The 24,200-nt window shown below is 40.2% G+C and overlaps 2 protein-coding genes and 1 long non-coding RNA gene across 3 annotated transcripts; all 3 read right to left on the bottom strand.

Annotated features, from left to right (window-relative positions):
• Positions 1-11,192: 11,192 nt before the first annotated feature.
• LOC125533800 (protein FAR1-RELATED SEQUENCE 2-like) lies at positions 11,193-12,173 on the bottom strand. The gene is made up of 2 exons (XM_048697149.1): positions 11,524-12,173; positions 11,193-11,450 (listed from the first exon to the last, which is right to left on the bottom strand). The coding sequence occupies exons 1-2, from the start codon at positions 12,034-12,036 to the stop codon at positions 11,280-11,282; spliced, it is 684 nt and encodes a 227-aa protein (XP_048553106.1). The 5' UTR covers positions 12,037-12,173; the 3' UTR covers positions 11,193-11,279.
• A 1,483-nt stretch (positions 12,174-13,656) lies between these two features.
• LOC125533799 lies at positions 13,657-21,620 on the bottom strand. The gene is made up of 3 exons (XR_007294360.1): positions 21,342-21,620; positions 19,548-19,551; positions 13,657-13,721 (listed from the first exon to the last, which is right to left on the bottom strand). It is a non-coding gene; the product is annotated as an uncharacterized LOC125533799 (long non-coding RNA).
• On the bottom strand, positions 18,414-19,215 carry LOC125533798. The gene is made up of 2 exons (XM_048697148.1): positions 18,741-19,215; positions 18,414-18,667 (listed from the first exon to the last, which is right to left on the bottom strand). Exons 1-2 carry the CDS (start codon positions 19,197-19,199, stop codon positions 18,497-18,499), a joined length of 630 nt encoding a protein of 209 aa, XP_048553105.1. The 5' UTR covers positions 19,200-19,215; the 3' UTR covers positions 18,414-18,496.
• Positions 21,621-24,200: the final 2,580 nt, after the last annotated feature.

Genomic DNA, 24,200 nt, shown 5'->3' with positions numbered 1-24,200 from the left:
GTGGGCATAACCCACCACCGCGCGCCAGGGGCCTCTGGCGCGCCCTGGTGTCTTGTGCCCTGTGTGGGCCTCCGTTTGTGGTGATTCCAACTCCCAAAAATCAAATATATTCCAAAATAATTCTCCATAAAATTTTATTGCATTTGGACTTCGTTTGATATGGATACTCTGCGATACAAAAAACATGCAAAAAACAGGAACTGGCACTGGGCACTGGATCAATAGGTTAGTCCAATAAATCATATAAAAAGTTGCCAAAATATGTGAAAGTGATATAATATTGGCATGAAACAATCAAAAATTATAGGTACGACGAAGACGTATCAGGATCGAACTAACTTTTATTCATCTAAAGCAAAAGATCGAACTAGAATAAGTAAAAGCAAAAAGATAGTGGGATGATACAATACCGGGGCACCTCCCCCAAGCTTGGCGAAAGCCAAGGGGAGTGCCCATACCCGATACTCAATTCTCTTTTGGTGGTGAAGAAGGTGATGTCGGTGATGAAGTAGAGATCTTGTCCTCGTATTTCCATGGCAGTGGTCCACCATCATAAAAGAGGAGGAGTGAGTCTCACGGGTCTTGCAACTAGCAGCCAAACTCATATCTTTAAACCTTGCCTCATATTCAAAGACATGGTTTTGAAGATCATAGATCTGGCTTTGGATAAAGTTGAGTTGCTCGTTGAGGGTGAAGATGATGTCCTTCATGGGCTTGCCATCCACCTTAAGATCACGGGAAAGGTCCATGATCATGAGGTGATTGGCATTGAGCCCACACTCCACCATCCCCTTGCACCAGAAGACGTCCTGCTCCATGGCTTCAAGCTTGGCCTTCATGGTTCCCGTCCCCATTGGACATGGCACATCGCGGAGATGAAGCACACTCTCATGCATCTGGATGACCTAAGGATGCTGCACCACCTCCCGAAGGTATGGGTTGATGACATCCTTGAAGAACTTTTCCTTGGAGGAGCTTGGAGCAGCCATGGTAGATGGGATCTGATAGAAAACAACAAGGAAAAGAAAACCGAGGATTTCTCCGTGATACGATGATCAACGGGTTCGGGAAGTATATAAAGATTTTTTATCTTGGAGGAAAAGCATAAGGTAGAAAAACGGAGTATGGAAGGTGTCCCAGGTGGGCACAAACCACCTGGGTGCGCCACCTGGTGTCTTGTGCCTACCTGGGGATGCTTCCTGGAAGTTTCTTTATTTCCAAAATTTCTAAATATTCCAAAACTGATAAAAAATATTTTTGCGGATTTTTCAGAGTCCGTTTACTTACTGTAACCCATACCTCCTTATTTTCACGATTCTGGAGTGTTCCAGATAGACTCTTTTATGTGTTCTTCCGGTGTCAATGTTTGGATAACATTACTTTCAACATTAATAGGCATACCTGAGATATAATGTTTTATTCGTTGCCCATTGACAACCTTCGGGTTAGTACCTTTAGAATTATTTATTTTGATGGCTCCAGCCGATAAACCTCCTCGATGACATATGGGCCTTCCCATTTTGAGAGGAGTTTTCCTGCAAAGAACCTGAAACGAGAGTTCTACAAAAGAACATATTCTCCGACTTTAAACTCACACTTTTGGATTCTTTTGTCATGCCATCTTTTTAATTTTTCTTTGAATAATTTTGCATTTTCATAAGCTTGGGTTCTCCATTCATCTAGAGAGCTAATATCAAATAACCTCTTTTCACCAGCAAGTTTGAAGTCATAATTGAGTTCTTTGATTGCCCAAAATGCTTTATGTTCTAACTCAAGAGGCAAATGACAAGCTTTTCCATAAACCAGTTTGTAAGGAGACATACCCATAGGATTTTTATATGCTATTCTAGAAGCCGAAAGTGCATCATCTAATTTCTTAGACCAATTTTTCCTGGACCTATTGACAATCTTTTGCAAAACTAATTTTATTTCTCTATTGCCAAGTTCAACTTGACCACTAGACTGAGGGTGATATGGTGATGCAATTCTATGGTTAACATCATACTTGGCAAGCATTTTACGGAAAGCACCATGGATAAAGTGTGAACCACCATCAGTCATTAAATATCTAGGGACTCCAAACCATGGGAAAATAACTTCCTTAAGCATTTTAATAGAGGTGTTGTGATCAGCACAACTAGTTGGAATAGCTTCTACCCATTTAGTAATATAATCAACAGCAACCAAAATATGTGTATACCCATTAGAGGAAGGAAAATGTTCCATGTAATCAAATCCCCAAACATCAAATGATTCAACAACAAGTGAATAATTCATAGGTATTTCTTGACGCTTACCGATATTACCTATTCTTTGACATTCATCACAAGATAAGACGAACTTAGGGCATCCTTGAAGAGAGTAGGCCAATAAAATCCAGACTGTAATACCTTATGAGCGGTTCTATCTCCAGCATGATGCCCTCCATAAGCTTCGGAGTGACATTTCCATAGGATTTGTCCCTGTTCATGCTCAGGTACACAATGTCTAATAATACCATCTACTCCTTTAAAAAGGTGTGGGTCATCCCAAAAGTAATGTGTTAAATCATAGAAGAATTTTTTTCTTTTGTTGGTATGTAAAGACAGGTGGTAAATATTTAGCAACAATGTAATCAACATAGTCAGCGTACCAAGGAGTGCTATGAGAAGCATTTATTGCAGATAACTGCTCATCAGGAAAACTACCATCAATAGGTAGTGGGTCATCAAGCACATTTTCAAGCCTAGATAAATTATCAACTACTGGGTTCTCAGCTCCTTTTCTATCAATGATATGCAAATCAAATTCTTGTAATAAGAGAACCCATCGAATAAGTCTAGCTTTAGCATCTTTCTTTTCCATAAGATATTTAATAGCAGCATGGTCTGTGTGAACAGTTACTTTGGAATCAATAACATAAGGTCTAAATTTATCACAAGCAAACACCATTGCTAAGAATTCTTTTTTAGTAGTAGCATAATTTCTTTGAGCACCGTCTAGAGTTTTACTAGCATAATGAATTACATTAAGTTCCAATCAGTACCAGCACCGTCTAGAGTCTAAATTTATCAACTCTTTGTCCAAGAACAGCACAAACAACATAATCACTAGCATCACATATAATTTCAAAAGGCAAGTTCTAATCAAGTGGTTGAACAATAGGTGCAGAAATTAAAGCTTTCTTAATTGTTTCAAAGGCTTCTAAACAATCATCATAAAAAACAAAAGCAATATCCTTTTGCAAGAGACTAGTAAGAGGCCTAGAAATTTTTGAAAAGTCTTTGATAAATCTCCCATAGAAACCAGCATGACCTAAGAAACTACAAATACCTTTTATATCTTTGGGACATGGCATTTTCTCAATTCCATCAACCTTAGCTTTGTCCACTTCAATACCTCTTTCAGAAATTTTATGACCCAAGACAATGCCTTCATTAACCATAAAGTGACACTTCTCCCAATTCAAGACAAGTTTGTTTGTTCACATCTCTGCAAAACTCAATCAAGATTGCTTAAACAATCATCAAAAGACTTCCCATAAACAGAAAAGTCATCCATGAAAACCTCAACAATCTTTTCACAAAAGCTATAGAATATAGTAGTCATACATCTTTGAAAGGTAGCAGGTGCATTACATAAACCAAAAGGCATACATCTATAAGCATAGGTTCCAAAAGGACAAGTAAAAGTGGTCTTTTCTTGATCAGGTTGAGAAACAGGTATTTGTGAAAAGCCAGAATATCCATCAAGGAAGCAAAAGTGTGTGTGCTTAGATAATCTTTCAAGCATTTGATCAACAAAAGGCAAAGGGTAATGATCTTTTCTAGTTGCTTTGTTTAATTTTCTAAAATCAATTACCATTCTATAGCCTGTAACAATTCTTTATGGAATAACTTCATTCTTATCATTAGGAACAATAGTTATACCTCCTTTCTTAGGGACACAATGAACATGACTTACCCATCTACTATCAGCTATGGGATAGATTATACCTGCTTCCAGAAGTTTTAATATTTCTGTTCTTACCACTTCTTTCATCTTTAGATTTAACCGACGTTGGTGATCAACAATGTCTTTAGCATTAGGTTCCATATTAATTTTGTGCTGACATAGAGTGGGACTAATGCCCTTTGAATCATCAAGAGTATATCCAATAGCAGCATGGTGCTTCCTTAGAACTTTCAATAATCTTTCTTCTTCATGTTCTGAAAGTTTAGCACTGATAATAACAGGATATATTTTCTTTTCATCAAGATAAGCATATTTCAAAGTGTCTGGCAATTGTTTTAATTCAAACACAGGATCACCTTTAGGTGGAGGCGGACCTCCTAGAGTTTCAATAGGCAGATTGTGTTTAAATAGAGGACGTTGTTCAAAGAAAAATTTATCTACTTCATTTCTTTCATGCATATGAAAATCATTTTCATGGTCTAGCAAATATTGTTCTAAAGGATCAGTAGGTCGTACAACAATAGAAGAAAGACCAATTAATTCATCCTTACTAGGCAATTATTTTTCATGAAGATTTCTACTAAACTTGGAAAATTTGAACTCATGAGACTCATTACCAAAACTAACACCGACAGTTTGTTTCTCACAGTCTATTCTAGCATTAACGGTGTTCTAGAAAGGTCTACCAAAGATAATGGGACAAAAGTCATCTTGTGGGGAACCAAGAACAAGAAAATCAGTAGGGTATTTTATTTTCCCACACAAGACTTCAACATCTCTAACAATCCTAATTGGTGATATAGTGTCTCTATTAGCAAGTTTAATAGTAACATCTATGTCTTCTATTTCTGTGTGTGCTATGTCATTCATAATTTCTTGATATAAGGTATAAGGAATAGCACTCACACTAGCACCTATGTCACATAAACCATGATAACAGTGATCTCCTATTTTAACTGAGATGACGGGCATGCCAACAACAGGTCTATGTTTATCTTTTTTATCAGGTTTGGCAATTCTAGCAGCTTCTTCACAGAAGTAAATAACATGCCCATCCATATCTTCTTCTAAGAGATCTTTAACCATAGCAATACTAGGATCTACATTAATTTGTTCATCGGGTTTAGGTGTTCTGGTATAGATTTTGTTAACCACAGTTGAAACTATATCATGTTCCTTTATCCTAACAGGGAAAGGTGGTTTCTTAATATAAGCAGAAGGAACAACCGGATCAACATTATAAAGTATAGTTTCTTCTTTAACTAGTACCGGTTATTTAATTTCTTCTTTAATAGGTGGGTGATATTTAAACCACTTCTCTTTAGGGAGATCAACATGGGTAGCAAATGATTCACAAAAGGAGGCTACTATCTTAGAGTCAAGTCATATTTAGTGCTAAACTTTTGAAAAGCATCGGTATCCATAAAAGATTTAACACAATCATACTTAAGTTTAATACCTGACTCTTTACCTTCTTCTAGTTCCCAATCTTCAGAGTTGCGTTAAATTCTTTCCAAAAGATCCCACCGGAATTCAATAGTCTTCTTCATAAAAGAACCAGCACGAGAAGTATCAAGCATGGTTTGATCATTACGAGAAAGCCGGCCATAAAAATTCTGCATAATAATTTCTCTTGAGAGCTCATGATTGGGGCATGAATATAACATTGACTTAAGCCACCCCCAAGTTAGAGCGATACTTTCTCCTTCACGAGGCCAAAAATTATATATATAATTCCGATCACGATGAACTAGATGCATAGGATATTTTTTAGTGGAACTCCAATTTCAAACGGTTCCAATTCCAAGATCCAATATCATAGCATAGCCTATACCATGCCAATGCTTTTCCCTTCAAAGATAAAGGGAAAACCTTCTTCATAACTTCATCCCCGGGTAGACGTGCAAGCTTAAACAATCCACATATTTGTTCTACATATATCAAGTGCATATCAGGATGTTCGGTTCCATCTCCTACATAAGGATTAGCTAGCAGTTGTTCTATCATACCCAAAGGAATTTCATATTCAATATTTTCAGTAGGTGCAGTAGGTTGAGGGGTAATTAATTGTGGTTCCGGAAGAGGTGAAGATACCCCGAACAAACCCCTTAAAGGATTTTTTTCCATAGTAACAAGTGACAATAAATTTCAACACACTATATAAATGTTTCCTTACCAATTTCCACTTACCAAAGGCGCTTCACTCCCCGGCAACGGTGCCAGAAAATAGCCTTGATGACCCAAAAGTATAGGGGATTAATTTTAGCTCTTTTCGACAGGTAAGAGTGTCGAACCCAACGAGGAGCAGAAGGAAATGACAAGTGGTTTTCAGTAAGGTAATGTCTGCAAGTGCTGAAATTGTAAGTAGCAGAGTAGTTTGATAGCAAGATAATTTATAATGAGAAAGTAATGAGAGTAGTAGAAAAAGTTCAGCAAGGTAGCCCAATCCTTTTGAGGCAACAGATAGGCCAAAACGGTCTCTTATGATAAGCAAAGCATTCTTGAGGGTACACGGGAATTTCATCTAGTCACTTTCATCATGTTGGTTCGATTTGTGTTCGCTACTTTGATAATTTCATATGTGGGTGGACCAGTGCTTAGGTGTTGTTCTTACTTGAACAAACCTCCTACTTATGATTAACCCTCCCTCAAGCATCCGCAACTACGAGAAAAGTATTAAGAATAAATTCTAACCACAACATTAAACTTTTGGATGCAATCGGTCCCTTACGGAATAGCGCATAAACCGGGGTTTAAGCTTCTGTCACTCTCGCAACCCATCATCTAATTGCTAATCCACAATGCATTCCCTTAGGGCCAAATATGGTGAAGTGTCATGTAGTCGACGTTCACATGACACCACTAAGGGAATCACAACATGCATACTATCAAAATATCAAATACATATCGAGTTCACATGATTACTTGCAACATGATTTCTCCTGTGACCTCAAGAACAAAAGTAACTACTCACAAATGATAATCATGCTCAAGATCAGATGGGTATTAAATAGCATATTGGATCTGAACATATAATCTTCCACCAAATAAACCATATAGTAATCAACTACAAGATGTAATGAACACTACTAGTCACCCACAAGTACCAATCTATAGTTCCAGTAACAAGATTGAACACAAGAGATGAACTAGGGTTTGAGATGAGATGGTGCTGTTGAAGATGTTGATGGAGATTACCCTCCCCAAGATGGGAGAGTTGTTGGTGATGATGATGACGATGATTTCCCACTCCGGGAGGGAAGTTCCCCTGGCGGAATCGCTCTGCCGAGGGCAAAAGTGCTCCTGCCCAAGTTCCGCCTCGAGAGCGGCGTTCCATCCCGAAAGTCCTCTCCTATTTTTTTTCTAGGTCAAAATGACTTATATACCAGAAGATGGGCACCGGAGGTGGGCCTGGGTGAGCACAACCCACCAGGGCGCGCCTGGGCTCCCTGGCAGCCCAGGTGGGTTGTGCCCACCTGGTGGGCCCCCTCTGGTAGTTATTTGCTCCAATATTCTTCAAATATTCCATAAAAATCTCCGTGAAGTTTCAGCTTGTTTGGAGTTGTGCAGAATAGGTAGCCTGACGTAGCTTTTCCAGGTCCAGATTTCCAGCTGCCGAATTCTCCCTCTTTGTGTATACCTTGCATATTATGAGAGAAAAGGCATTAGAATTACTCCAAAAAGCATTATTATGGATAAAAACATCATAAATAACAGTAGAAAACATGATGCAAAATGATATAGGGTTGCCGAACCCTTCGGTGACCCGATACGTACCCGGTACCCCCGGAACACTTCGGTGTCCAAATACTATCGTCCTATATATGAATCTTTACCTCTCGACCATTTCGAGACTCCTCGTCATGTCCGTGATCTCATCCGGGACTCCGAACAACATTCGGTCACCAAATCACATAACTCATATAATACAAAATCGTCATTGAACGTTAAGCGTGCGGACCCTACGGGTTCGAGAACTATGTAGACATGACCGAGACACCTCTCCGTCAATAACCAATAGCGGAACCTGGATGCTCATATTGGTTCCACATATTCTACGAAGATCTTTATCGGTCACCGTAATGAACAACATACGTTATTCCCTTTGTCATCGGTATGTTACTTGCCCGAGATTCGATCATCAGTATCTTCATACCTAGTTCAATCTCGTTACCGGCAAGTCTCTTTACTCGTTCCGTAATGCATCATCCCGCAACTAACTCATTAGTCACATTGCTTGCAAGGCTTATTATGATGTGCATTACCGAGAGGGCCCAGAGATACCTCTCCGATACTCGGAGTGACAAATCCTAATCTCGATCTATGCCAACCCAACAAACACCTTCGGAGATACCTGTAGAGCATCTTTATATACACCCAGTTACGTTGTGACGTTTGATAGCACACAAGGTATTCCTCCGGTATCGGGAGTTGCATAATCTCATAGTCATAGGAATATGTATAAGTCTGAAGAAGCAATAGCAATAAAACTAAACGATCATATGCTAAGCTAACGGATGGGTTCCATCACATCATTCTCTAATGATGTGATCCCGTTTCATCAAATGACAACACATGTCTATGGTTAGGAAACTTAACCATCTTTGATTAAGAGCTAGTCTAGTAGAGGCTTACTAGGGACACGGTGTTTTGTCTATGTATCCACATGTATCAAGTTTCCGGTTAATACAATTCTAGCATGAATAATAAACATTTATCATGATATAAGGAAATATAAAATAACAACTTTATTATTGCCTCTAGGGCATATTTCTTCAAGTTCCTCTCTTCCAATGCCTACTTGGTTATCCCACAAGGAATATACAAGATATCCATAGACATAGAGTGAAATACACATAGATGATTGTCCATGAAATGCATTAGTTACCTTGTCCCTTGTCTTACCAACAAGAGGGTTTGTGACTCCTTGAACTAGTGCAAGATGTAAGTTGATTGTACTTGTCCTTGCCAAAATGAATATGAGTGAAGATATATTGGCGGAGTCACCCTCAAGAACTCTCTAGTTCTTCTTCTTTGGGATCCACATCATTGATGGGAATCCTTGGAGTTAGTCGTACTTGATGAAGTAGAACTTGATGTAGTCTTGGGAACCCACTTGACCAAGGCCTTTGGAGCTTCTTCAAATGCATCAATCTCCTCTTGAAGCTTGTCCTTGCCTTTTAGCTTGTGGTCTTGTGGTGGAAGATCATCTTGAGCTTGTGTTCCTTGAAAGTAGGATCATACTTCTCTTGTTGAGGAACAAACTTCGTCTTGGGGTATTGATCTTCTTCCCACTCAACTCCATTGGCATTGAACTTTGCATTCAAAACCAACACCTTGATTCTTCCGGTGCCTTCCTTGCTTGCGTACAATTTCCTCAAATTTCTTACTTCCGGCAAGGCTCTTGTAAAACACCTTTCTCTATAATTCCCTTCAATAAGCTATTTTCTTGCTCAAGTGTAACTTGGCTAAGAGAATCATTAGTGGAATCAAGAGAACTACTAGAAGCAACAATATTGGATTTAACATGATTATTGTTACTACTAGAAGAAGAATCTTTCTTGTTCTTGTTGCTAGATTTTACTTGTGGCATGTAAGTAGACAGGAGTAAACGCTTGGCAATGTAAGAAGAACTTTTCTTATGATGATCATCATTGATTGCTTTTAAGAACCCATGCTCTTGCTCTTGATTGAGCTTTCCAAAGCGTAGCTTCTCATGAGTCTTTAAAAGCTCTCGGTGATCCTCTAAGGTAGTTTCATGAGCTAACTTAAGAGTGTTTAGTTCTTTAGTTAGACGCTCAATCTCCTTCTTATCATTGTCATTGGTTTCATCTTGATTAGCATGATTAATAGCAATTTCATCATAGATTTCATCACTAGAGTTGTCAACAAGTAAATCATCATCACCTAGCAAATCATCTTCCTGACTATTGAAATCAACATACTCGAGGTGTGATACCTTGGGGCCTTTAGCCATGAAGCATCTTCCAATCCCTTCATTTGGTGAGTCGAATATGTCGTAGGAGTTGGATGACACAAGTGCAATACCAGCAACACCTTCATCTTGAGTATATTCGGAGTTGGAGTGATAACTTCTCTCAGAGTAGTTGTCGGAGTCGGAACCGGATACCCATTCACCAACATGAGCTTGATGTCTTCGTCTTGTGTAGCTCTTTGATGACTTGTCCTTCCTTTCTGAATCCTTGCTTCTGCAGAGGGTCTTCATTCATAATGATCATATCTACTCCTTCTCTCTCTTGGTGGTGATTCCTCTCTTTTACTTCTCCTTTTAGGCGAGTCTTCTCTTCTTTTGTAGGGAGTCATACACTCAGTAGAGTAGTGTCCGGATCTTCCAAAGTTGTAGCAATTGCGATCATGACTAGAAGATCTTTTATCATTGTAGGACCTTGACTTGGAACTTCTCTCTTTGCTTCTACTCTTGTAGAACTTGTTGAAGTTCTTCACCATTAGGCTCAATTCTTCATTGAAGGCTTGTTTCTCACTTGATGTTGTAGGAGCATCACATGAGGCTTTGTAAGCACCACTAGACTTGTTGTGGAGCTCATCCTTATCCTTGAGTGACATCTCATGAGCAACAATTCTACCAATGACCTCTATTGTCTTGATATCTTGGTACTTTGGCATCATTTGGATCAAGGTGCACATGGTATCATATTTTCCATCCAAGCTCTTAGGATCTTGTTGATGATGAATATGTCGGTCATCTCTTCACTTCCTAAGCCGGCAATCTCATTTGTGATGAGAGCAAGCCTAAAATACATTTCAGCGACCCCTTCACCATCCTTCATTTTGAACTTGTCAAGTTGACTTTGAAGCACATCTAATTTGGATTCCTTGACGGACTCGGTACCTTCGTGCATATCAACCAAAGGGACTGGGATCAGGTGACATGCCTACAACATGTCACGCTGCAACATGCAGCCTCCCATCCGCCCTCCAATCTCCATCCAATGTTCCACAGTGATCCAAGGCAAAAAAATCCCCAGGCGATCAGACTACACAGGCGAAATGCATCAAACTACTGTTTTCATAGTTTGTTCAATAGAATCACCAACTTTTCAGTCATTATACAGTACAAAACAGCAACTATTTTTTTTATCGAATTTGCATAAATTAAATTTCAAACTTAGCTATACAAAAAAACAAAAAGCTGTATGCAAACAGCAGTCATATACCAACAAAAACAGCAGTAATTTAACAATACAACCATGTAAAAAGTACTATAGTTAACCATGTCCAAAATACTATCTAACAAGTTCCATGCTAGAACAGATAATCATCATCATCCCCACCATGTACAAAATATTATCTAAGGAGCTTCCATGCTAGAACAGATTATCATGGTCAGTCGTCAAGAGCTGGGTGAAACTCATAATATTATTGCACTCTTGAAGCACCAAATTAACTTCTTTGTTGTTGTCATACTTCTCCACTTCTACTTGAGGCTGCACACAATCTTTTTTCTTTTGTTGCACACCATCCTTCTTCCTTTGTGGCCGAGAACAAAAATCAATGTAATTAGTTAACAAATGAGCAATAACAACATATCATGTACCAATTGCAACTTACCTTTTCTCCCTGTTTTGTTGGTCCTTTAGTTACTCTGTGCTTCCCCTTGAGTAACTTATCAAGCCAATTTTTCTTTCTCCTTAAGTTCTTTGACTGAACCTCTTTTTTCTTCAGCCATGCAGATCTAAGCAACTCATCTACTTGCTGCACATTTGGGTCAACATTCTCTTTATCTTTACATAGTTCATTCATGGCACTAGTGGATGCATTGAGTAAATCATGTATATGCGGAGCGACGGAATCAAGTGCTTTATCCAATAGAATACAACATTGTGGAGAGTTGGCTGCTTCTTGTGCCATTTTGTGAAATTTATGAGACAAATCCTTGTATCGAAGTTCAGCTTCCATTTTTGGATTTTCTACCACATTCCTTCCTTGTCTATCTTGTATACTTCCATTGCGAGCTTCTCTAGTCCACCTCTTCAAGACATAATGTGCTGGCAATGTCTTTATGTTCATCAAATCAAGCACTTTTAGACCATGTGCACACAAGACTCCTGTCCTATTAAACATCTCACAACTACATGAAACCGTTTTGGTCAAAGGATCACCTATCACTATGCGCTCCTCCTCAAACTGTAAATTGCCATGCAACCTCGCAATAGCAACAACAAATTTGTTATTTCCATCCAATACTCTACAACATGCAGCCATTGATCTTTCATACTCACCTTGGAAAGCCTAAAAGGTATACTTCGCTTGCTTCCACCAACATAGGAGTCTTCATCTTAATTATTGATATATTCTTTATTGCATCGAATTCAGATTCTAATTCAGCTCTTCTTTTTACTGCCACTGTCCTCTCAAAATGCATTAAGAATCGAAGAATATGAAAATCTGATTTGAAATGATTTTTCAATGCATTGTTGAAGCTCTCACTTAATTGTGTACTTCTCACTCCCAAGCTAAAGACATCTCTCATATAACATTAAACCCATTTTTCTTTCACCTTGTAGATACTATCTAACCAAGTTCGCTTATGCACTTTGAGCCTCATATTGGAAAACGCTTCTTCAAATGCTACCTTGTCTTCATAGCCATATATACAAGTACCAAAATCTGTGAGAATATGAGGCTCTTTTTCTTCATCCTCATCTCTCTCTTACACTTCATCTTTTTCTTCGCCCTTCGCAGAAGTTAAGTGTTTGACAGCATTTTGCATTATATGAAAGGTGCACAATCCATGATATGATTATGTAAGACCTTTTCTATGGCTTTTCCCATTGCAACATCTTGATCTGTATAGATAGTTCTAGGTTGCCTTCCATTATGTGCGGCTAGAAAAGTCTCAAAGAGCCATATAAAGGAGTCACGTGTTTCATCGAACATCAATGCAACACCAAAAATGGTTGTTTTTCTGAACTGGTTCAGCCCAAGAAAAATACCGAATGGCCTATACTCTTTGTTTGTGCCAAATGTAGTGTCAAATGTGAAAACATCGCCAAAGTGTGCATAGTCAAGTAGCATTTTAGCATCAACCCAAAATATGTTGGCTATATGCTCCTCACTATCCAACTGCAAATGGTATTGGAATGCTGCATTCTCAGCCTGCTTGTCACAAAAATAATTCAACATACTTCCAGCCTGTCCAGAAGCCAACTCCCACTGCTGCTTACTTCGCAAATGGTTCTTTCGGTCATGGAAAGTGTAACCAAGGTTGTTTAGGGCCACCAACTAGATGACAAGCATACTCATGTGAAGCTTTTGGCATAGTTCCAAAATCATTGGCTGTTTCTATCTCGAAAGCTTGCACTTCTGGAATCTTCCTTTGTGATGCTAACAAGTGGCAGGTTTGTGGCAATTGAAGGCGGTGATTATGCTCCAAATCAACTTTGGTGACTTCAAAATTGTTGGCAACTCGATCATATGTAACAATCACATGAGCCTTACAATTGGTTCTTGTTTATGCTCTAATACGCTTTGGCTCATGATTTGTTTGGTTTTTCCTTTGATGGCCTTCATTGGAACAAACAAACTAGCGTGAAGTAATCATACCATCACATCTGCTTTTGATTGTGGATCTTTTCATCACATCAAAGCCGATGTGGCCCCCATAATCTACCCAAAACTTCCAATCCTCTTCTGAATCTCTGAACCTCATACCAACTTTGGGTGTCCTCTTTCCAATTTCTGCCTTTGCACAACATTCAATTCTGCCAAACAAAAACAAAGTATATAAATTAGTGGACTGCAATCTTCTTGGTTCCGGTAGCAAGGATGGTACAACATGTCAAGACATATATGTATATACATGTCAGGACGGTACAACAACTCATATATAAAAGATAAATTAATCACACTCACACTGAATATGATGATTCAGTATGCCATCTAGTTTACATAGGTGCAATGATGGATCCAGAGTTTATCCATCCTTAAACTTTTTTTGCGGCGTTGCTAAACAGATATCACATTTTTCTCCTTAACAAATAAAGAGACCGAGGGATAGATTTAATTACAGTGGATGCTACACCAAGGCTTCAGTCAAATACATATCGAGTTCACATGATTACTCGCAACATGATTTCTCCTGTGACCTCAAGAACAAAAGTAACTACTCACAAATGATAATCATGCTCAAGATCAGATGGGTATTAAATAGCATATTGGATCTGAACATATAATCTTCCACCAAATAAACCATATAGTAATCAACTACAAGATGTAATGAACACTACTAGTCACCCACAAGTACCAATCTATAGTTCCAGTAACAAGATTGAACACAAGAGATGAACTAGGGTTTGAGATGAGATGGTGCTGTTGAAGATGTTGATGGAGATTACCCTCCCCAAGATGGGAGAGTTGTTGGTGATGATGATGACGATGATTTCCCACTCCGGGAGGGAAGTTCCCCCGGCGGAATCGCTCTGCCGGAGGGCAAAAGTGCTCCTACCCAAGTTCCGCTTCGAGCGGCGGCGCTTCATCCCGAAATTCCTCTCCTCATTTTTTTCTAGGTCAAAATGACTTATATACGGAAAGATGGGCACCGGAGGTGGGCCTGGGTGAGCACAACCCACCAGGGCGCGCCTAGGCTCCCTGGTGCGCCCAGGTGGGTTGTGCCCACCCGGTGGGCCCCCTATAGTAGTTATTTGCTCCAATACTTCTTAAATATTCCATAAAAAATCTCCGTTAAGTTTCAACTTGTTTGGAGTTGTGCAGAATAGGTAGCCTGACGTAGCTTTTCCAGGTCCAGATTTCCAGCTGCCGGAATTCTCCCTCTTGGTGTGTACCTCGCAAATTATTAGGAGAAAGGCATTAGAATTACTCCAAAAAGCATTATTATGGATAAAAACATCATAAATAACAGTAAGAAAACATGATGCGAAATGGACGTATTAGGGGTTGCCCGAAACCCCTTCCGGTGTCCCGATACGTACTCAGTACCCCAAGAACACTTTTGGTGTCCGAATACTATCATCCTATATATGAATCTTTACCTCTCAACCATTTCGGGACACCTTGTCATGTTCGTGATCTCATCCGGGACTCCGAACAACATTGAGTCACCAAATCACATAACTCATATAATACAAAATCGTCATTGAACGTTAAGCGTGCGGACCCTACGGGTTCGAGAACTATGTAGACATGACTGAGACACCTCTCCGGTCAATAACCAACAGCGGAACCTGGATGCTTATATTGGTTCCAACATATTCTACGAAGATCTTTATCGGTCAAACCGTAATGACACCATACATTATTCCCTTTGTCATCGGTATGTTACTTGCCCGAGATTCGATCATCAGTATCTTCATACCAAGTTCAATCTCGTTACCGGCAAGTCTCTTTACTCGTTCCGTAATGCATCATCCCGCAACTAACTCATTAGTCACATTGCTTGCAAGGTTTATTATGATTTGCATTACCGAGAGGGCCCAGAGATACCTCTCCGATACTCTGAGTGACAAATACTAATCTCGATCTATGCCAACCCAACAAATACCTTCGGAGATACCTGTAGAGCATCTTTATAATCACCCAGTTACGTTGTGACGTTTGGTAGCACACAAGGTATTCCTCCGGTATCCGGGAGTTGCATAATCTCATAGTCAAAGGAATATGTATAAGTCATGATGAAAGCAATAGCAATAAAACTGAACGATCATAATGCTAAGCTAACGGATGGGTCTTTTCCATCACATAATTCTCCTAATGATGTGATCCTATTTATCAAATGACAACACGTGTCTATGGTTAGGAAACTTAACCATCTTTGATTAATGAGCTAGTCTAGTAGAGGCTTACTAGGGACACGGTGTTTTGTCTATGTATCCACACATATATCAAGTTTCCGGCTAATACAATTATAGCATGAATAATAAACATTTATCATGATATAAGGAAATATAAAATAACAACTTTATTATTGCCTCTAGGACATATTTCGTTCAAGTTGCTCTTTCAATACCTACTTGGGTTAGTCCCACAAGGAATATACAAGGATATCCATAGACATAGAGTGAAATACACATACGATGTTGTCCATGAAAGCATTAAGTTACCTTGTCCCTTGTCTTACCAACAAGAGGGTTTGTGACTCCTTGAACTAGTGCCAGATGTGAAGGTTGATTGTACTTGTCCTTGCCAAAATGAATATGAGTGAAGTATGTTGGTGGAGTCACCCTCAAGAACTCTCTAGTTCTTCTTCTTTGTGATCCACATCATCTTGATGGGAATCCTTGGAGTTATAGTCATACTTGATGAAGTAGAACTTGATGTAGTCTTGGGAACCCACTTGACCAAGGCCTTTGGAGCTTCCTCAAATGAATCAATCTCTTCTTGAAGCTTGTCCTTGCCTTTTAGCTTGTGGTCTTGTGGTGGAAGATCATCTTGAGCTTGTGTTCCCTTGAAAAAGTGGGATCATACTTCTCTTGTTGAGGAACAAACTTCGTCTTGGGGTATTGATCTTCTTCCCACTCAACACCATTGGCATTCATCTTGCTTTCAAAATCAACACCTTGATTCTTTCGGTGCCTTCCTTGCCTGCATACAATTTCCTCAAATTTCTTACTTCCGACAAGGCTCTTGTAAACACCTTTCTCTATAATTCCCTTCAATAAGCTATTTTCTTGCTCAAGTGTAACTTGGCTAAGAGAATCATTAGTGGAATCAAGAGAACTACTAGAAGCAACAATATTGGATTTAACATGATTATTGTTACTACTAGAAGAAGAATCTTTCTTGTTCTTGTTGCTAGATTTTACTTGTGGCATGTAAGTAGACAGGAGTAAACGCTTGGCAATGTAAGAAGAACTTTTCTTATGATGATCATCATTAATTGCTTTTAAGAACCCATGCTCTTGCTCTAGATTGAGCTTTCCAAAGCGTAGCTTCTCATGAGTCTTTAAAAGCTCTCGATGATCCTCTAAGGTAGTTTCATGAGCTAACTTAAGAGTGTTTAGTTCTTTAGTTAGACGCTCAATCTCCTTCTTATCATTGTCATTGGTTTCATCTTGATTAGCATGATTAATAGCAATTTCATCATAGATTTCATCACTAGATTTGTCAACAAGTAAATCATCATCACCTAGCAAATCATCTTCCTAACTATTGAAATCAACATACTCGAGGTGTGATACCTTGGGGCCTTTAGCCATGAAGAATCTTCCAATCCCTTCATTTGGTGAGTCGAATATGTCGTAGGAGTTGGATGACACAAGTGCAATACCGGCAACACCTTCATCTTGAGTATATTCTGAGTTGGAGTGATAACTTCTCTCGGAGTAGTTGTCGGAGTCGGAACCGGATACCCATTCACCAACATGAGCTTGATGTCTTCGTCTTGTGTAGCTCTTTGATGACTTGTCCTTCCTTTCCGAATCCTTGCTTCTGCGAGAGGGTCTTCGTTCATAACGATCATATCTACTCCTTCTCTCTCTTGGTGGTGATTCCTCTCTTTTACTTCTCCTTTTAGGCGAGTCTTCTCTTCTTTTGTAGGGAGTTGTACACTCAGTAGAGTAGTGTCTGGATCTTCCACAATTGTAGCAATTGTGATCATGACTAGAAGATCTTTTATCATTGTAGGACCTTGACTTGGAACTTCTCTCTTTGCTTCTACTCTTGTAGAACTTGTTGAAGTTCTTCACAATTAGGCTCAATTCTTCGTTGAAGGCTTGTTTCTCACTTGATGTTGTAGGAGCATCACATGAGGCTTTGTAAGCACCACTAGACTTGTTGTGGAGCTCTTCCTTATCCTTGAGTGACATCTCATGAGCAACAATTCTACCAATGACCTCTGTTGGCTTGAGATCTTGGTACTTGGGCATCATTTGGATCAAGGTGCACATGGTATCATATTTTCCATCCAAGGCTCTTAGGATCTTCTTGATGATGAATATGTTGGTCATCTCTTCACTTCCTAAGCCGGCAATCTCATTTGTGATGAGAGCAAGCCTAAAATACATTTCAGCGACCCCTTCACCATCCTTCATTTTGAACTTTTCAAGTTGACTTTCAAGCACATCTAATTTGGATTCCTTGACGGACTCGGTACCTTCATGCATATCAACCAAAGGGACTGGGATCAGGTGACATGCTTACAACATGTCACGCTGCAACATGCAGCCTCCCATCCGCCCTCCAATCTCCATCCAATGTTCCACAGCGATCCAAGGCAAAAAAATCCCCAGGCGATCAGACTACACAGGAGAAATGCATCAAACTACTGTTTTCATAGTTTGTTCAATAGAATCACCAACTTTTCAGTCATTATACAGTACAAAACAGCAGCTTTTTTTACCGAATTTGCATAAATTAAATTTCAAACTTAGCTATACAAAAAAAAACAAAAAGCTATATGCAAACAGCAGTCATATACCAACAAAAACAACAGTAATTTAACAATACAACCATGTAAAAAGTACTATAGTTAACCATGTCCAAAATACTATCTAACAAGTTCCATGCTAGAACAGATAATCATCATCATCACCACCATGTACAAAATATTATCTAAGGAGCTTCCATGCTAGAATAGATTATCATGGTCAGTCGTCAAGAGCTGGGTGAAACACATAATATTATTGCACTCTTGAAGCACCAAATTTACTTCTTTGTTGTTGTCATACTTCTCCACTTCTACTTGAGGCTGCACACAATCTTTTTTCTTTTGTTGCACACCATCCTTCTTCCTTTGTGGCTGAGAACAAAAATCAATGTAATTAGTTAACAAATGAGCAATAACAACATATCATGTACCAATTGCAACTTACCTTTTCTCCCTGTTTTGTTGGTCCTTTAGTTACTTTGTGCTTCCCGTTGAGTAACTTATCAAGCCAATTTTTCTTTCTCCTTAAGTTCTTTGACTGAACCTCTTTTTTCTTCAGCCATGCAGATCTAAGCAACTCATCTACTTGCTGCACATTTGGGTCAACATTCTCTTTGTCGTTACATAGTTCATTCATGGCACTAGTGGATGCATTGAGTAAATCATGTATATGTGGAGCGACGGAATCAAGTGCTTTATCCAATAGAATACAACATTGTGGAGAGTTGGCTGCCTTTTGTGCCATTTTGTGAAATTTATGAGACAAATCCTTGTATCGAAGTTCAGCTTCCATTTTTGGATTTTCTACCACATTCCTTCCTTGTCTATCTTGTATACTTCCATTGCGAGCTTCTCTAGTCCATCTCTTCAAGACATAATGTGCCGGCAGTGTCTTTATGTTCATCAAATCAAGCACTTTTAGACCATGTGCACACAAGACTCCTGTCCTATTAAACATCTCACAACTAGATGAAACCGTTTTGGTCAAAGGATCACCTATGACTATGCGCTCCTCCTCAAACTGTAAATTGCCATGCAACCTCGCAATAGCAACAACAAATTTGTTATTTCCATCCAATACTCTACAACATGCAGCCATTGATCTTTCATACTCACCTTGGAAAGCCTAAAAAATAATCAGAGTGTATACTTCGCTTGCTTCCACCAACATAGGAGTCTTCATCTTAATTATTGATATATTCTTTATTGCATCGAATTCAGATTCTAATTCAGCTCTTCTTTTTACTGCCACTGTCCTCTCAAAATGCATTAAGAATCGAAGAATATGAAAATCAGATTTCAAATGATTTTTCAATGCATTGTTGAAGCTCTCACTTAATTGTGTACTTCTCACTCCCAAGCTAAAGACATCTCTCATATAACATTCAACCCATTTTTCTTTCACCTTGTAGATACTATCTAACCAAGTTCGCTTATGCACTTTGAGCCTCATATTGGAAAACGCTTCTTCAAATGCTACCTTGTCTTCATAGCAATACATACAAGTACCAAAATCTGCGAGAATATGAGGCTCTTTTTCTTCATCCTCCACTTCATCTCTCTCTTACAATTCATCTTTTTCTTCGCCCTTCGCAGAAGTTAAGTGTTTGACAGCATTTTGCATTATATGAAAGGTGCACAATCCATGATATGATTATGTGAAGACCTTTTCTATGGCTTTTCCCATTGCAACATCTTGATCTGTATAGATAGTTCTAGCTTGCCTTCCATTATGTGCGGCTAGAAAAGTCTCAAAGAGCCATATAAAGGAGTCACGTGTTTCATCGAACATCAATGTAACACCAAAATGGTTGTTTTTCTGAACTGGTTCAGCCCAAGAAAAATACCAAATGGCCTATACTCTTTGTTTGTGCCAAATGTAGTGTCAAATGTGAAAACATCGCCAAAGTGTGCATAGTCAAGTAGCATTTTAGCATCAACCCAGAATATGTTAGCTATATGCTCCTCACTATCCAATTGCAAATGGTATTGGAATGCTGCATTCTCAGCCTGCTTGTCACAAAAATAATTCAACATACTTCCAGCCTGTCCAGAAGCCAACTCCCGCTGCTTCTTACTTCGCAAATGGTTCTTTCGGTCATGGAAAGTGTAACCAAGGTTGTTTAGGGCCACCAACTAGACGACAAGCATACTCATGTGAAGCTTTTGGCATAATTCCAAAATCATCGGTTGTTTCTATCTCGAAAGCTTGCACTTCTGGAATCTTCCTTTGTGATGCTAACAAGTGGCAGGTTTGTGGCAATTGAAGGCGGTGATTGTGCTCCAAATCAACTTTGGTGACTTCAAAATTGTTGGCAACTCGATCATATGTAACAATCACATGAGCCTTACAATTGGTTCTTGTTTATGCTCTAATACGCTTTGGCTCATGATCTGTTTGGTTTTTCCTTTGATTGCCTTCATTGGAACAAACAAACCAGCGTGAAGTAATCACACCATCACATCTGCTTTTGATTGTGGATCTTTTCCTCACATCAAAGCCGATGTGGCCCCCATAATCTACCCAAAACTCCCAATCCTCTTCCAAATCTCTGAACCTCATACCAACTTTGGGTGTCCTCTTTCCAATTTCTGCCATTGCACAACATTCAATTCTGCCAAACGAAAACAAAGTATATAAATTAGTGGACTGCAATCTTCTTGGTTCCGGTAGAAAGGATGGTACAACATGTCAAGACATATATGTATATACATGTCAGGATGGTACAACAACTCATATATAAAAGATAAATTAATCACACTCACACTAAATATGATGATTCAGTATGCCATCTAGTTTACATAGGTGCAATGATGGATCCAGAGTTTATCCATCCTTAAACTTTTGTTGTGGCGTTGCTAAACAGATATCACATTTTTTTCCTTGACAAATAAAGAGACCGAGGGATAGATTTAATTACAGTGGACGCTACACCAAGGCTTCAGTCAATTATGTCTAGGAGAGGACACAAAAAGGTGTAGTGTTTCCAATCTACGGAGTAATCTGCAGTATACTATGATAAATTAGTGGACTGCAATCTTCGACATTGTTGCAAACTCATAGAACTACACATAATTTAACTTGTTTTGGTGCAGCAGTGATATTGATGCAAAGTCATAGAACTACACATATTATCAGTTAATTTTGAAATGAAACTAACCCAAACCGTGCTAACTCTGAACCCAAACTGCACAGGCATCAAACTGATGTGAAGGAAGAGGAGAGGCGACCTGGGAAACTAGATGTGGTGGTCAGGGTGGCGCTCCTCCGTGGACCACGGCGGCAAGTCGCTGCTACCCGGCACAGGATGGCGCTCTTCTGGTTCCCCGGTGACTCGGCGGAGCTGGTTCCCATGGGGGCTCGGCGGTGCTGATTACCGCTGCGGCGAGGCGGAGCGGTTCACTGGGGCGGCGGCGGCACGACCCCGCGGGTCCTCCTTGGCGGTGGCGCGGCCCTGCCTGTCCTCTGCGGCGGCAATCGGCGCCAATCTCCCCTTTTCCCCGCCATAAATTGGTTCCGAGCAGGCAGAGGCAGACCACCACGATTTGGTCCAAGTCTGATCGCCTGGGATTTTTTTGCCTTGGATCACTGTGGAACGTTGGATGGAGATTGGAGGGTGGATGGGAGGCCGCATGTTGCAGCGTGACATGCTGTAGGCATGTCACCTGATCTCAGTCCCAACCAAAGTATCCCAAATTTCCTTTGCATTCTCAAGGCGGCTGATTTTTTTGAATTCTTCGGGGCACAATCCATTGAAGAGGATATCGCAAGCTTGAGCATTGTATTACAACATCTTCAATTCTTCCGCGGTTGCTTCATGATTTGGTTCTCTTCCATCTACGAAGAATTCACCTTGCAAACAAATACACACAATAGCCCAAACAGCAGGGTTATGTCCAAGAATATGCATTTTCATCTTATGCTTCCAACTAGCAAAATTAGTACCATCAAAGTAAGGACCTCTACGGTGGTAATTTCCCTCGCTAGACGTGATACGTCCATTTTGCATAATGTTTTCTTAATGTTATTTATAATGTGTTTATCCATAATAATGCTTTTTGGAGTAATTCTAATGTCTTTTCTCTCATAATATGCAAGGTATACACAAAGAGGGAGAATTTCGGCAGCTGGAAATCTGGACCTGGAAAAGCTACATCAGGCCACCTATTCTGCACAACTCCAAACAAGTTGGAACTTCACGGAGATTTTTTATGGATTATTTGAGGAATATTGGAGCAAATAACTACTAGAGGGGCCCACTAGGTGGGTACAACCCACCTAGGCGCACTAGGGAGCCCATGCGCGCCCTGGTGGGTTATGCTCACCCAGGCCCACCTCCGGTGCCCATCTTCTGGTATATAAGTCATTTTGACCTAGAAAAAAATAAAGAGAGGACTTTCGGGACGGAGTGCCGCCGTCTCGAGGCAAAACTTGGGCAGGAGCACTTTTGCCCTCTGGCAGAGCGATTCCGCTGGGGGAACTTCCCTCCCGAAGGGGCAAATCATCGTCATCATCATCACCAACAACTCTCCCATCTTGGGGAGGGCAATCTCCATCAACATCTTCAGCAACACCATCTCCTCTCAAACCCTAGTTTTATCTCTTGTGTTCAATCTTATTACCGGAACTATAGATTGGTGCTTGTGGGTGACTAGTAGTGTTGATTACATTTTGTAGTTGATTACTATATGGTTTATTTGGTGGGAGATTATATGTTCAGATCCATCATGCTATTTAATACCCCTCTGATCTTGAGCATGATTATCGTTTGTGAGTAGTTACTTTTGTTCTTGAGGTCACGAGAGAAATCATGTTGCAAGTAATCATGTGAACTTGATATGTGTTTGGTATTTTGATAGTATGTATGTTGTGATTCCCTTAGTGGTGTCATGTGAAGGAGGAGCTACTTGAACTGGAGTCATCACCAAAGATGCTCTCGTAGATTCTTCGTCGCCGCTTCTACAGCCTGGTCAGAGCTTCACGATCTAGTGTGTGGCCATCGGCTAATCAACTCTCACTCCCGTGATAGGCAATCCGTTTGCTGGAGCAGGAAGGGTGAGGGAGAGCACCAGGAGATGAAGCTATATGTGAGCGCAAGAGCTGAAGCGTCTGTAGGTTGGGGAAAACGCACACCTCCATTAGTCGCCGCTCGTGAGTGGCGCACATCGCTCGCAGTGAATGCTCCCTGGAACTGATAATTCATTGCCTCCTTCAATGCTTCAACTATAGCGAGTCAGTTTCACCCCTCCGCTTCACCGAATAGTTGAGCGACGCTTCACCTCTACCTACATCTGCGTGCGTGTCGGGAGGCTCGAACCAACACGGCCGCATGGTCTCGGTCCGCGACCAGTAACTGTGCGAACTGCATCGCCAACACTCGCCTCTCACCAGTAACCGTGCGACCGCGCGACTCACTTCTTTTTCCTCGAGAGAAGCGATCGACTGTCTCAAATCCTCTCGATAGAGCAAGTTCCTCTCCTGCTCCAAACGAGCCGCACCACATAACGCCACAAGGGAGTAGAGAGCGTGTGCGCTCGACGATTTTTTTCGCCCTTCCAAAGTAGTGACACACGGGAAAGCGATTACAACAAACCGAAGGCCCAGTTAACAGGAGATCGTGGATTTTGTTATGGGAGAAGCGACCCAGCCCATGGAGCCTGATTTGCATAGCAGAGGAAGGCTGGACGGGATTAGAGGGAAATCCAGCCGCCAAAAACGCCCACAACTTGACATCTGACGGCCAAAAACGATAATGGCCTGAGAGGGCTCCAATAGTGCTCAATTATAATGTCTTTAAATGTATGTTATGATTCCCTTAGTGGTGTCATGTGAACATCGACTGCATGACACTTCACCATATTTGGCCCTAAGGGAATGCATTGTGGAGTAGCAATTAGATGATGG

The sequence above is a fragment of the Triticum urartu genome, chromosome 2 (genome assembly GCF_003073215.2).
Source record: "Triticum urartu cultivar G1812 chromosome 2, Tu2.1, whole genome shotgun sequence".
Classification (NCBI taxonomy): Eukaryota; Viridiplantae; Streptophyta; class Magnoliopsida; order Poales; family Poaceae; genus Triticum; species Triticum urartu.
The sequence above is the reverse complement of the archived record's forward strand: the minus strand, read 5'-3'. Positions and strand labels throughout refer to the sequence as shown.